Genomic DNA, 13,895 nt, shown 5'->3' with positions numbered 1-13,895 from the left:
ATGTGCCTGGTGCATAACTCATGCTGGGTTCACACAAGGTGACAACCAGCCATTGACTGTTATCATTAATTGGTTGTCTTATCATGCAAAGCCAGTCAGCAGCTGGGTGGTATACCCATGGTGGTATATCTGAAGGCCGCCCCACTTACCATACAAAGTGAAATCTGGGTTTGCCACAGGCAGTTCACACAATGAGACAACCCATGGCTTGTCCATTCCTTGCATGCTGAACAGGGAAACTGCCTCTTTAGGTTGCTGTTCAATCCCAGAACTCTTGATTGTGGGTAGAAAAATAGCCAATAGGTTATTCTGGCACTAACCAGATACATACAGTGGGAACAGCAGCCATGTATGGTTCTTTTCCTGTGTATTTTCAAAAGTTTGCCATATCCAACGTTTTGGGGGGGGGTTGTGGGGGGGTGTATGCTAAAAATGGCTTGGACTGAAGTTCCAGTCCTTCCTGGGATGGATGAAAGCTTCAGTCCAACACATCTGGAAGGCAGCAAGTTGGGTAAAGCCTAGGATATGGAATGCGCTGGTTGTTCTCCTATTTTACAAGTAGCAGATTTATACTTGTATGTGTATTTTATTGGCTATAAGCTGCTTAGAAGTCTACTGAGTGGCTAGAAATTGATATAGAAATGTCATAAAAAATAATAGCCTCCATGGGGAAAGGTGTCCTATGACATCAGGGTTTTCACTCCCATCTTAAATATTTTACTGGTGAGCGGGCAGGAAGATTTGAAATTGGAGCTGTGACAGTGTGGATAATGTCTGATTTAGTTGCCGGGAGGTCAATATCAATTAGCATCTCACTGCTGCACCATCACTGAACTTTGTGCTGTCTCCCTATCTGATCTGCACTTGACACAAAGGATGCTTCCTGTGTTTGTGGAGGGCAGGTGATGCAGAGGACAGCACAAATGAGTGCAGGTCGAAAGCCTGTGTAGGTGGGAAAGGAGTTGTGGGACTGAGCTGAGGGGATACGGTCTCAGGAAGTAGGAAAATGAAGGGCAAGGGACCTCTTTGGCAGAATAGCTGATGGGAAGTGGTTGTGTGTGCTTTTGGCCTCCTGTTTGAAAGGAGAGGAATTATACAGCTCATAAAATACTTGAAGGAATGCAGCAGTGGTAACCCTTTCAGCAGTAAATATTCAGGCAGAATGAAGGCACTGGTTCAAGTTGCATTGCACTGTGAAAAATGCTTTAAGCACATCAACATTTTGTATTCCCCTCTCTGAATGGAGTAGAAAAAAATCTTTGACTTTTGCTACATTCTGCATTGTGTTATATGTTAGGCATGTGTTGGATAGAAGAGTGATAATGCAGCCTACCTTATCAGGTTGTTGTAACATTTGTTGTTCTACCCTGTGCACATATCATCACTATGTGTTCTCAGAACACATGGCGCAAGAGACGGGGCAAGCACATCTGGCCCTGTTCCTCCCTCCAGATGTTCTCAGTGAATTCCCAAGTTTAAGCACTTGGGGAAAACAGCTATTCTATGAATACTCAACAGTCTAATTTATAAGTATCAATTTTACACTGTCTCAGTTTGGTATGTTTTTGTGTAATTTCACTTGCAAACATTTGGATTTATCTGCTTGCATTTTTTTCTCAGAAAATAAATGTAATTTTATCAACAACACTTTGAAAAAGAATTGAATGGTTCAGGTAGCCCAGAGAATATATTCCCAATTCTTAAATCTGCTAATTTCTTATTCCTACAGCTGATCGTTGTAAAGAGGTACATCAGATCCGAGAACAGCATCCAAACAAAATTCCCGTGAGTACAGGATTTGTGTGTGTGTTTATAAAATCTTTTGTTGTTAAAGAGCATTGTTGTGATCTGGGTACCACGCGTTTGACCCTGAAGATCAACATACTAAGGTGCTCATCTTTCTCTCATATTGTCAGCTCATCCACACATCTTACTTCTTTTAGAGATTAGATATCTCTTTTTATTAGGGCATCAAGTTCCACAACTGGAGCCTGGTGCAAATAAAATAAAAGGAATCATTTAGAAATAAAGAACATCAAGCCCTGGGATTTGTTTTGTGTACCAGAACTGAATGGAGCCCACAGTACTTCCTTACAAAACTATTCCTGGTCACTCAGATTGTTCTTCTTTTCCAAAGTTTTGTTAGGGCATGTCGGAGTGGGCAGGGGACCAAAGAGGACATCTGTGTCACTTCTTGCTTTCTTCTCTTGTCTGGTATTTTCTGCTTTGGAGTAAACATTCCCAGGACTCACTGCAGTGCTGGGTCCAGATTCTTTTGGACCTTTAGAAGATGCAGAATTGAGTTGCAGGAGTCAAGGCCTTTGAGGAATGACGGCTGGGAGGAATTGGGGTCAGGCAAGATCGTGACATATGTTATCTCTTACCTGGTCATGCACCAAGCCAAGAAAAACCAAGATGAAGATGCTGTTTTTCAGTGAACTCCTTTATGTAACTAGGCCCTGGTAAGTGTCCAGCCTGGCTTATTGCAGGTATGCACTGATTCCCAACCCACAAGGGCAATAAAAAGAAACAGTTGTCCTTTATTACAGAGTCTGAGCAGAATTACAGAATTCCTCCCACGTGGCTTCTAGTTCTCTTTCCATTCTCATCTCATCCTGGTCAGCACTCCTTGTTGTTTTCTTTTTTCAAAACAGTTCTTTGGGCCCAGAGATCCAATTACAACATTATAAAACCTGTATCTCCCTGCTGAGTTATAAACACAAAGATCTCATGGCATTAACCTTGAATTAATGGTGCAGATGTCAAAGAGAAATTGGAGTGTTGCCGGGAGATGTTGTTTCAAGGCACACACAAGCTTATTCCAGGTTTCTTCCATTGCTAGAGCAAAGGGATGTCTGATGATCTGCCTCAAGACTAAAGCGGAGAGCATGAGCTTTACATGGGAAATGTTTTCTTGGAAATGCTCTTCCATCATTTTTAAAAATAATAACATGATCATGTTTCCCTCTTTGCTGATGCTTGTCCCTAACTGAAATGAAGCTGTTATCTGGACATTGCATTATAACTCTTTATATCAGTTATAGTTTCTGGAGCCAATTATATAATTTTAACCATACATTAATGTGAATTCTTTTGTGGTTTTCATATGACTTCCTTGGCTCCATGTTTATGCAGCAGTTTTGTTATCTATTTGTTTCCCACAGAAAATACATTATGGTTGTGTGTGTGTGTTTGTCTTGTTAGTCTCAGGCGAATCAAAAAATCAGGGGCTGTGGAAACAGTTCTCTAGACTCGTAAACAGCAAGGGACTCTCGCATTTTGTGAACATCTTTCCATTGCCCTGAATTGCCTACCCTCCTCCTCGTTCCATCCACTGTTACGGCATATGGAGAGAGGGACCCAACTGAGAACTTGCTTGGATGCGGTGTGCCCCCCAGCCTGTGCAAAGATGTACGAAGCATGCAGGGAGGCAAGAGTGGCAAAATCCAACTTTTAGCCTGAGGCAGCAGAATCGTTCCGTTGATCTTACCCATGTGCAGCCACTATCACTGTTCAGTCAGCTCTCTTTTTAGGATAATGGTAAGCTATTAAAAGCTTCATCTGCTCCACTTATGGCTTTCCCTCATCTGTGGCCCACATGGGTTTGTTTGAGACAGCAGCCAAGGAAGAATGTACAGAATGAACAGATGAAATTCTGATTGGAAATTCCTGATTACTAATTTGCGGATCTCCTGATAGCCCACCTAAAGTCACCCATCCTTGGGATGGAACAGGGAAACGATTCAGAGAAGGCTCATGAACAGGGAAAGAATAGAGGCATTCTGTCAGAGCAGCTGGTTGGTGTGCATTAAAACCTGAATTGGGAATTTGAATTTGGCATGCCACCCACTGCTTTCTAAAGAGCAATATTTCCTTTTATTGAGCAGTTGCTGTCATACAGGCAGTTGTCAGCTGTAGCAGCCTTAGATTCCTTCTGTTTTGGCTTAGGGAAATGTACCAGCCACGAAGTTATCAGCAGAATGTTCCACTGATTTATACCTAAATTGAATATTTGAAAATAAGATGGTTAACTGTAGATTTGCTTTGTTTTCTCATCAGACCTCCTGAGAAATTGTCTTCTAAATCAAGAAGTAGCCACTGTTATTGGGTAACAAATCCTCAAGGGTCCTAGAAGCATTTGGGGGCATTTTGGAGAAACTGATGGGCATAAGGGAGAGGGAGCGCTCACATGAAACTGCAATTTTTAGCAGCTGCCCCCTTAGACACGTGTGCTCTAAGTCCTGCTTCAGGTGCCCAGTGTCACAAGTCAGAAAATGGATCAGAAGATGGATTCAGGGAACATTACAGTTACAATTGCATCTGAGAGGGGTGTGAATGGAGAATGGCTTGGAAAAAAAAGGTGGACGAAAGTATTTCCTCCTCATAGCTCAGTCACTGTGCAAACTGCTATAAGCCAAGAAAAATAAATCGGCAGCAAGGAGGGAAACTCATCCTCAAAATTTAAACAGACTTCCATGTTTGCACCATTAGGCAAGGCAGTAGGGAGATGGGAATCTTGTCCGGTGGGCTTCTTGTTCCTCCTCCTTCCTACTGACGAAGACATAATGTTTTGGTCACATTTCTGCAACCTGAGGCCCTGCCTTGGTGCTGGACTACAGCTCTCATCATCCCTGCCAACATGAGCTATAGGCTCGCTGCTGACGATGATGGGACTTGTAGCCCGGTCCATCTGGAGGATGCTCAGTTGAGGTAAGGTAATTTACCTGGTCAGTCTTGCAAGTTACTCACATTTTCCATGGCATACCAAGACAGGAAAGCATAATGGGGCATGATTTGCATAAACATGGCTTTTGGTGCCCTTTGTATGAGTGGCAGCTGGATCTATCCTTCAACTACGCCTGACTTGCTCATACATTTTCAGAATTTCCAAAAACATTACTCACTGGGCAGACTGGCAATGTAATAAATAAATTATCCTTGTAAAGAGTCCTTAAGGATGAGGAATTCTTTTTAATTTTTTTAATGGAAGATGCCAAATTTTCTTTCAGACAAAAAGCAGCATAATTCCAGATAGGTTAGGGTTAGGGTTTTTCTGCTCTGACCCCCCCTTAGAGTTGGGGAAGCAGCCCTCCAAATCGCAGGGGGCACCAGCTACCAAAAGCTGTCCCCAGGCATGCTTGCCTGGTACCTGCTGCTCTCTTTCTGTAACCAGGCCACCTCTGCCTTGCTTGCCTGAGTGCCTGATGACTGTTAAGATCTTTGCTGTGACTGCTTTTATCTTTCAAGGCGGATTAGCTAGGCTCATGGAGGCTCAGGCTATCAGTGGCAACTAGTCCTAATGGCTATGTGCTGGCCGCAAAATTAGAGGGAAAAATACTAGGGGAGGGACTGTTGCTGTTCCACATCCCACAGACATCTGGTTAGCCCTGGAAGGACTAGATGGGGCTTTGGTCTGACCAAGTGGGGCTGTGTTCTCACTCCGTGTTTTCTTGTGTGTGTGTTCAGCTTCTTTTATTGATACTGTAAGGTGCCCTACTTGAAAGGGGAGGTATAAATTACCTTCTTTGATTTTATTTAATTTATGCAGTGACCAGCCAGAATCTTTTTATTTCCTCCAACTGCCTCCTCCACGTCCTTCTTCACCTTCTTGTGCACCTGTCCCTCACTAGCCACCTTCTGGGCACTGTCCTCTGTACATGCTGGCACATCTCAATTTTATCACCATGTGGGGGTTACTTGTATATAATCAGGACCATCCGCTGCTTGATCTGAAATGGAGCAGGAACTGCTTCTGCTTTACTGACTGGTTGCTGGACTAAAGAAAACATTTCTCGCCTGCCTCGGCCTCTCTGGAACCACTTTGTCACCAGCACAATGCAATTCTGCAGCTCCTTTACTTCAAGGAGCTAAGGAGTTTCAGTCTGTTCTTAAAACAGCAACAAATTTGTGCAGCCAGAAGAGACTGAATTTTGCTTCCTATGAATATTACGCAAATCTGTATTAGAATTCCTAATTTTTTACATAATTCCTCTTCTGCTAGTCATGGAAAAGCTGCAGGGAGCCTCTTCACCACATTACCAAAGAAATCCTATTTTGGCATCTCTCTAGCTACCATTTTTCTAGGCATTGACCCTGCCTTGTATTTAAGCATCGCCTGGGTGGTCCTAGGTGACAAGGAAGTGCAAGAAGGCAGGGAACTCCTTATTGATGTGCAAGCTGGCACCCAGCACAGAAAACGAGTAGTCTTCCCAGAGAGGAAAGCTGTTGCATCAAGATACAGTGGGCCACTGGAACCGGGTCAGAGTCCACCATTCCTCCTGTGCAAGCCTCCAACAGGCTGGGAAAATATGTTTGCCAATTGGTAAATTCTGCCTGTTTGTTCACTGGAGTGCATCGTACCATATACCTGCAAGAAAGTAGGGCAGGAAATTTGCCATTTTTCTTTTTCCTGCATGGAACCGAAACTCCCTTCTGCTGAGAGGTTTGTCTTGTTCCAGATACTGCTTATTGCTCCCTAATTATGAGCTCCTTAGCTGTCCGTGCATCTGATAGCTGATGTTATTTCTAGAGGGTTGTGTGTGTGCTACCCCTCTTTAGCTTTTGACAGTTTGTCCAGCTGAACAGTCTTACACAAGTGCAAGCAGTTATGTCACTAACTGTAAACACAGTCCTGGCCTGAGCCCTTGAAGGCCAGCAGTCCTGTTGTTTAAGCATTTCCTTTAATGCCAGCAGTAAGTTCTGGCTACAGTCCGCCATATTCTCTCAAAATGCCCTGTGGAAAATTGCAGTGCAGGGAGCCACCTCTGACAACAGGCTGCAGTTATCATGGCAGCAGTAACAAAGAAATAACTGTGATCCAAAATAGTTGTGGAGTCTTGCCAGAATATAGCCTTCACCAAATACAAAAAAAGGAAGATGGGTGGGAGCAAATATTTAGACATATGTTGTAGTTGCAAAATACAAGGAATGCTTTTCAGGGTAGAATCCATTGTTTATTAATGCGGTATAACAAAGGAAAAGAGCCCTCATAGCACTTGGGTATTTTTGAAGGTTTCTATCTTCATGGAAAGATTTCCAAGCCAACTAGCCTGCCAAGAGTCCCACACACATTGCTAAGAGCTGGGTGGGGCGTGTGCCTGGAAACCAAGTACTGTGCGGAATGGTTGAAAGAGCTGCATGTTTACCCTGAAAAAAGAGGAGAGTGGGGGAGGGGGACAGGAAGGATCATGATCTTCAGTATCAGAAGTGCTATCACACAAAAGAAGAGGCAGGCCAAAAGGCTACTCATTTGCATATCTGTTCTGGTTGCAGTAGATCCAGAAGGCTTGGGTTGCAGTACTCGGACGCGGTGGAAGATAGATCAGTAGCTTGCTGCAACCCAACCACTTCTGTCAAATCTAGGGAGCAGAAACAGAGTCTTTGAGATAAATCTCTGAAAGCCATGGGCTGTCATTATCATCCAAGCAATCAGCAGCTACTACTCAGCTGGCGCCCATTTCAACCAGAATGCTAACCCCCTGGGAGCCAATGGGAGTTACAGAATTACAGGGATATCTCTTTCCTTTTTCTCTTTCGCCATTAGACCCAAGCGAGTGGTAGGGTCCTAACCCTAACCCTATGATTAGCTCTGACCTGATAGCAGAGGATGCAGCTGACACTTTTCCAGTTTTTGCTGTGATACTGGCATCATTTTTAGTCCAATAGTAGAATTTACGGAATTCCGAGACCTAGATGATTGGCCTTGATCTGATAGCATTTGCATTTTTTAGAGACAGCGCCCTGACACACAAGCAGAATTTGGGCATGTAGGTGTGTCTGCGTTTCCTTCCTTTTAAACACAGATGTTAACCTGGTTTGCACAAGACTAACAACCAGGAGTATGGGTTGAATATGGTCTGTTACTGAATCATGAGTAGTTGTTATATGTGAACCCTGCACTATCATGAAGCCATGGTTTGTTGTTGGGTTGCAAACTCAGGATTGTTCATGGTGAGGAGCACATAGTGCCGGGTGACTTCTCTCATCACCTCACATCTGATACTGCCAGGGTGTCGAAGCTTTGTAATTGCTGTCTGAAGTTTAGAACATGTATGATTGGCTCCTTAGAACATAAACCTCTGTGCTTTCAGGATAAAAAGAACAAGCTGATCTCTCCGTTGCCACCTCTTATCTGATAAACCTAGATAATGGGCTTTAGATTTGCATTAGGCTTGTGCAAGCAGATTTCACTTTGCATATTTCTGGATTAAGGTTAGAATATGTATTTCAGGTTATTGGAACATGTGCTTCTACAAATGAAAATATGACACACAGCACATAAATGGATATACATAATATGATTCACCTGTAAGGTGAATTAATATGTTAAATAGGTGATACAGAATGGAATATTAACCTTTTAAATCTTAAGAGCTGTTCAAGTATAGCACTGTCAAATGTTCCACAAAACTGGTTTCTACAAAGGTGGAACTATCTTTAGCACAATCCGGTGGTGTCTGGGAAGGCAGAGGATTCTTTGGAGTCCCCATTCCCCTCCCCTCACAGCTAGCATGGTAGGCTTTAGAGTTGCCTTTGGCTACACTCCTATAGACACATAACTAGAAGTACATTTTATTGAACTACTTGCTGGGGCATTTGCATTGGATTGCACTGCCAGACAATTATCTCAGGTCCACTTCTACATTATATTTTAAATGTACACCAAAAATAGAAAATGTGAATGCCTTCATCAAAGAAATCCTTGTGTATCTCCCATGAGCACAGAATAAAGAGGTGATGCATTTATTCTATAGAATTTTGGTGCAATGGGTTACCTGGCTTACTGCCTATGTGCGTCCCTCTTGTCTGGGAAGCAGGCTTATCTCTTCTAGAACCCTTCACTATATTCTTTTGAGTAAACACATTGAAATAGATGACCCACTGCTTGTGATAAAAAGATGGTTGTAGCCAGAGGTATATTAGATCAAATTTGCTGATGGATGTGGACTTCCCCAGCCTCTCTTTTTCAAGCAGCACCTCCAGCCTCTAAAAATGTAACACAGTCATGAGATCCTGCTATATGGGATGTGGGGAGGAGACCCTCTGAAAAACCAAGCAGAGGGGGCCTTCCATTAGTGGACCGTCTCCTTTTCTGGCAGGAGGCAGATCCTGGATTCAGCCCAATGTCTTGGTTCATGCATCATTAAAAACCCACAGTTAGGAAACTGTTGTTGAGAAGATAAGTAGCAGCAGCAGTTTCTGCTGTGAGGAACAATCCAGGGTCATTCTGTTAAGAAATGGGTTCAAGCTCTAGCAGCCCAATTATAATAAGCAGCTCAGAGATGCCGTGCCCCTGGGTTGCCGCTGCAGTGTAAGGAGCCAGCACTCTTGCTTCCACTTGCTTCTGCTCCTCTAGCCAACGTGCCAATAAGGCGACAGCTATCACTGGCTACTAGTCCTGATGGTTATATGCTACCTCCACTAGCAGAGGCAGTACACCCATGCACACCAATTGCTGGGGAACATGGGCAGGAGAGTTCTGTAGCACTCATCCTCAGGATTCCCACAGATGTGTGAACAGACCGCTTGTCACGACGGAGTCTTGGCCTGGGCCGGCATGACTCTTCTTGTGTTCTTAAGCTACAGTGTGTTAAACATGGGTTTTTACATCATGCAAACCAGGTTTTGTTATGCAGCTAAACAAGGGGACATGCCATTCTGTTTATTTGTACATGTAGTGTCTGTATAGGTATATGCAGGGGGCATGGTGGCTGGGACTAGAGCTCTGGGAGCCATCATGAGGAGCAGAGGGAATACATGTACAGAGCTCATGAGTCGTGGAAAAGGGGAAGCTTTTCAGCAGCTTTGATGTGCCCACCAAAGGATTGAGGCACACACCCAACGCTTTGCCAGCATCTCGGTTTTCATCATTTAAATAGCATCTTTTCCGTACGCTGCTGGTCTTGTTGTGCAGTATGTCCCAGAGCTGCGCCCTCTTTACGTGCCAGTGGCATGAGAGACAGACAGTTGTACCATTTTGCTGTTGCTTTTTTTTTGGACTCAAAATATTCTCCCACTCTGTGTAAGCAGAGGCACCCATTTTATGCTGTACACAGCTGCAAAGGGGTGTAGCCATTCTGAATTCTTGCAGATGGCAGGGCATATTTCTGGATGTACAAACTCAGACAATTCGAGCAGGGAACCAGCTGAGCAAACATGCTCACTGCATTCAGTGCTCAACCTTGGGGAATGTGGAGGGATCAGCTTTTCCTGTGTTCACAGAAGTGGACCATGGAAAGCCCTGATTGGATGACTCCTGTGATGTCACTAGGGTACTGCCTTTCTCAGCCACTCATGGAACATTTTCTAAGCCTTGAAAAGCAGATGTTATTTTTTTTCCCCCAAGGAAGAAATGGGACCTTCAAGTGAACAAACATTCATGCTATCCTTTTAAAAGGGGGTTTGTGTGTGGGAGCAGGGAGCAGCCATTCTGAGGGAGGAAGGAGCAAGACAGGCACTGAACCCAAATTCTACATCTTTCAAATGGGTCACTGCAGAATTGAGCAGAACCCCAGCTATGGGGAGGCATGCTGCACATGCCTGGTTCCTTCAGCAACCTACAAATGCTGAATTTGTTTCTGTAATGTCTGAAGCCAAGAACTTAGGGTTGTTTATGTATTAAACACCTCCAAGTTTGTTTAACCCAAGAACAATCCCAAGTGCCCAGGATCGGAGTTCAGGGAGAGAGCCAATGAATATTCTGTATTTGTAGTCTGTTGCAGGAAACCAGAAGTGGTTTTCATGCAGCACTTGTCCCTGCAATGTAATTAATTTGGAGAGTAATTTAATTAACAAGCTGTCACTATTATATCCAAACATGGCCATAATGTGGCTTGTTCTCAATTTTTAATCCTGAGAGCCAGTCCTGCCTCGAGTGTTGGGCTGGGGCTTGGGACATCTGAGTTCCAGTGTCCATTCACTGCACAACTTTGGACCAGTCATGGACGCTCAGCCCAACTTACCTCACAAGCTTGTTATGAAGACAAAATGGAGAATAGAAGAAACTTATAGGCTGCTTTGGACTCCTTGGGGGAGAAAGGGAAGGGCATAGGTTTAATATAACAACTTCTGCTGCTATTCCATGACATAGTTGAGGAGCAAAATCATTTAGGAAGGGCTGGTAGGGAAGGGTGCCTGCTCTGTATGAATCCACTGATTAGTATTAGCTGTTGTGTTTGCCAGCAAAAGCGGCTGTCTAGAGAGACCTCCAGAAGAAAGGACTTGACCATGCCTGTTTCTCTCACCAGGTCATTATTGAAAGATACAAGGGAGAGAAGCAACTGCCTGTGCTGGATAAGACCAAATTTCTAGTCCCTGACCATGTCAATATGAGTGAATTGGTAAAAATAATCCGGTAAGTGACATTCTCCAAGCAGCTGCCGGAGGTACGCTCCTGGTGGGATACTGGACAGCATCGTCCAAGTGCCTTGAACTTGCTTCTTGCTGAGCAGCCTTCCCCACCTGGGTGCCCTCTGGAGGTGTTCTATTACAATCCCCATCATTCCCAGCCAGGATGGTCATTGGCTGTACTGACTGGGAAGGATGGGAGTTGCAGACCAACACCTCTGGAGGGCTCCTGGGTGGAGAAGGCAGCTGTTGACCATCAGAGGTGCCCAGAATCTGTGGTGCCCTGGGGGCAGGCTTCCTCTTTTCCCATTACAGCGAATTCTCATGACCACGTAGCAGGACAGACATGGGGCCTGTGTTGGCTCTGCTGTACAGGCAGCCAGACAGCTGCCTTGGATATCTGCCCTGCCAGCTGCTCTTTCCATCATGACCAGTCCCCTGTGGAAGCTGAGATGTGCCCTGGGATTCACTCTGCCCTCCGGGTTCTGCACACTGCCCAGCTAATGCAGCCTCCAGAGGCACAGCTGAGCCAGCCCTGACCGGTTCACGGGAGCAGTGCTACAGGGGCGATCACAGGGTCTTGCGAGGAAAGCACGGTGCCTCTTTCAGGAAGTCACGTGGTCCTGGGGATTGTCCTACAACTGAAGAAAATAACAATATACCTCTCGTCTGCCTTCTGAGGAGCACATTTGCTCCCATTTTGCTTGTGCAAATATTTTGGACTGTAAGCTCTTTGGGTGTGGAGACGCACGTGGCCTAGGCCTCTGCAATACAGTATGGCTCAAAGCAACTCAATGGCCGGAACTGGGCTAGTACCCGAGGTGGTAATGGGATGTTTAATGAAAATGGCAGAGAACTGTCTTATTAGGAGATGTTGTTGCTCAAGATGCTCCTGGCCAGGTCTACTGTGCAGATGCACGGTGCAGTCCTGAGGAAGCAGCTGAGGTAAGGGTCCCAGCACGAGTTTCCGTAATGCAGTGGCTGGCTGAGCTGAGTGCGGAACAGGCAGCAAGTATTCAGCCCTGTATCCACCACCGCCAGGCCCGCCAGCCCTCCCAGTGCAGACCAGGTGCTGCCAGAGCCTGCTCTTTGAGCCAGCGGCGCGTGTCGGCTGGGCTCCTTTCGTAACACTGCTGAAATAACGGCCTTTGTGTCTCTGCCAGGCGCCGGCTGCAGCTAAATCCAACCCAGGCCTTCTTCCTGTTGGTGAACCAGCACAGCATGGTGAGCGTTTCCACCCCCATCTCTGAGATCTATGAGCAAGAGAAGGATGAAGATGGCTTCCTCTACATGGTCTATGCCTCACAGGAGACCTTTGGCTACTGAGCATATATCACCACCAGAAGACTGATTCCAGACTGTCGCATCAACATCCCTGCCTCCCTACCACTCCCCACCTTGGCAAACCAGTGCAGAAGAGGGGTTTGTGGCCCAGGAACAGCTCAGTAGCAGGCTGTGCTCCTCCAACTTTGCAGTGCAACAGACCAAGATGTGTGTGTGTGTGTGTGTGTGTGTGAGAGAGAGAGAGAGTGTGTGACTGAGTGTGTGAGACCCATGAGTTCCTATTTTTTCCTTGCCATTGTCTCTGCCTCTTCTGTGCGGCACTCTTTGCTCCCTCCTGCCTCCTGTGCTCTGTCTCTTTCTCTCTCTCGTCATTGTGTTCTTAGTAAAATGCCAAAATAGTGGAGGTGGTGGCAAGCAGAGGAAGAAAGGAAACGGTTTCCTTGCCTGCTGGGGCAAGAGCTGGGCTTATCCACTGATCTTCTGTTTAAGGGACAGGAAGTCTGATGACAAAAACAAAACAGTAAATATCATTGCTTTTGCATTTTTCATTGATTTTAATTACTTGCATATCAATTCTTGGTGCTACAGAGTAGATGTAGGCATCTTCTACAGGACTGTGTATAATGTATTATCTTTTAGATTTATTTTGTTATTTTTAAGCACAATGGGGGATATAATTTGCTTGTATTATGTAGGTTTAAAAAACAAACCCAAGCTTCTTTGCACTTTAAAATGTAGTAGAGGTGAGAATGAGAATGGAATTAGCTTAGATTTCACAGAAGTGTTGTACCCTGTGTTGCTTCTTTGTCAAAATTTGTACTACTTTTTTTAAGCCAGCCTCTCTTCCTTTCTTGCATGCATGATTTTTTCCCTTTTAAATTTTAGTCCCATTGTGACAAACAGACCATTCACTCAAGGAATGTACTGATTTATATCACTACTTTTTCTTTTCCTTTTTTTAAATTTATGATACCAAAAAGTGTGTATGACAAGGAAAAAAAATCCACCCAGTCAAATCTATACAAATAATCTATATAAATAAAAATAAATTAAACTTGTCTTGTTATAAGCACAGTAAATCCCTCACTCCCAATATTCTGGTAATCTGTATGTGTCCGATGCCCAGGAGATGTTCTTGAAAGACGCAGTGTTATGCCAGGTTTTGTTAACACTGTTATATTGCCTGAAGTAGGATAGGAAACCTGTTCAGCGCCCTGGCTGATACTGGCTGCATGCAGATGGAGCTGTGAACAGATACTGATTTT

At 44.6% G+C, this 13,895-nt stretch overlaps 1 protein-coding gene across 1 annotated transcript in view; it reads left to right on the top strand.

Annotated features, from left to right (window-relative positions):
- The window catches only part of MAP1LC3A (microtubule associated protein 1 light chain 3 alpha), a 31,808-nt gene extending 18,120 nt beyond the window's left edge, over positions 1 to 13,688 (top strand). Inside the window, exons 2-4 of the mRNA XM_044447503.1 lie at positions 1,730 to 1,785; positions 11,247 to 11,353; positions 12,510 to 13,688. Coding sequence (XP_044303438.1) covers positions 1,730 to 1,785; positions 11,247 to 11,353; positions 12,510 to 12,672 — 326 coding nt within the window. The 3' untranslated portion in view covers positions 12,673 to 13,688. The remainder of the gene's footprint in view (positions 1 to 1,729; positions 1,786 to 11,246; positions 11,354 to 12,509) is intronic.
- The last annotated feature ends 207 nt before the right edge of the window (positions 13,689 to 13,895 follow it).

Source organism: Varanus komodoensis, unplaced genomic scaffold, assembly GCF_004798865.1.
Source record: "Varanus komodoensis strain SLA01 unplaced genomic scaffold, ASM479886v1 scaffold52, whole genome shotgun sequence".
Lineage (NCBI taxonomy): Eukaryota > Metazoa > Chordata > Lepidosauria > Squamata > Varanidae > Varanus > Varanus komodoensis.
The sequence above is the reverse complement of the archived record's forward strand: the minus strand, read 5'-3'. Positions and strand labels throughout refer to the sequence as shown.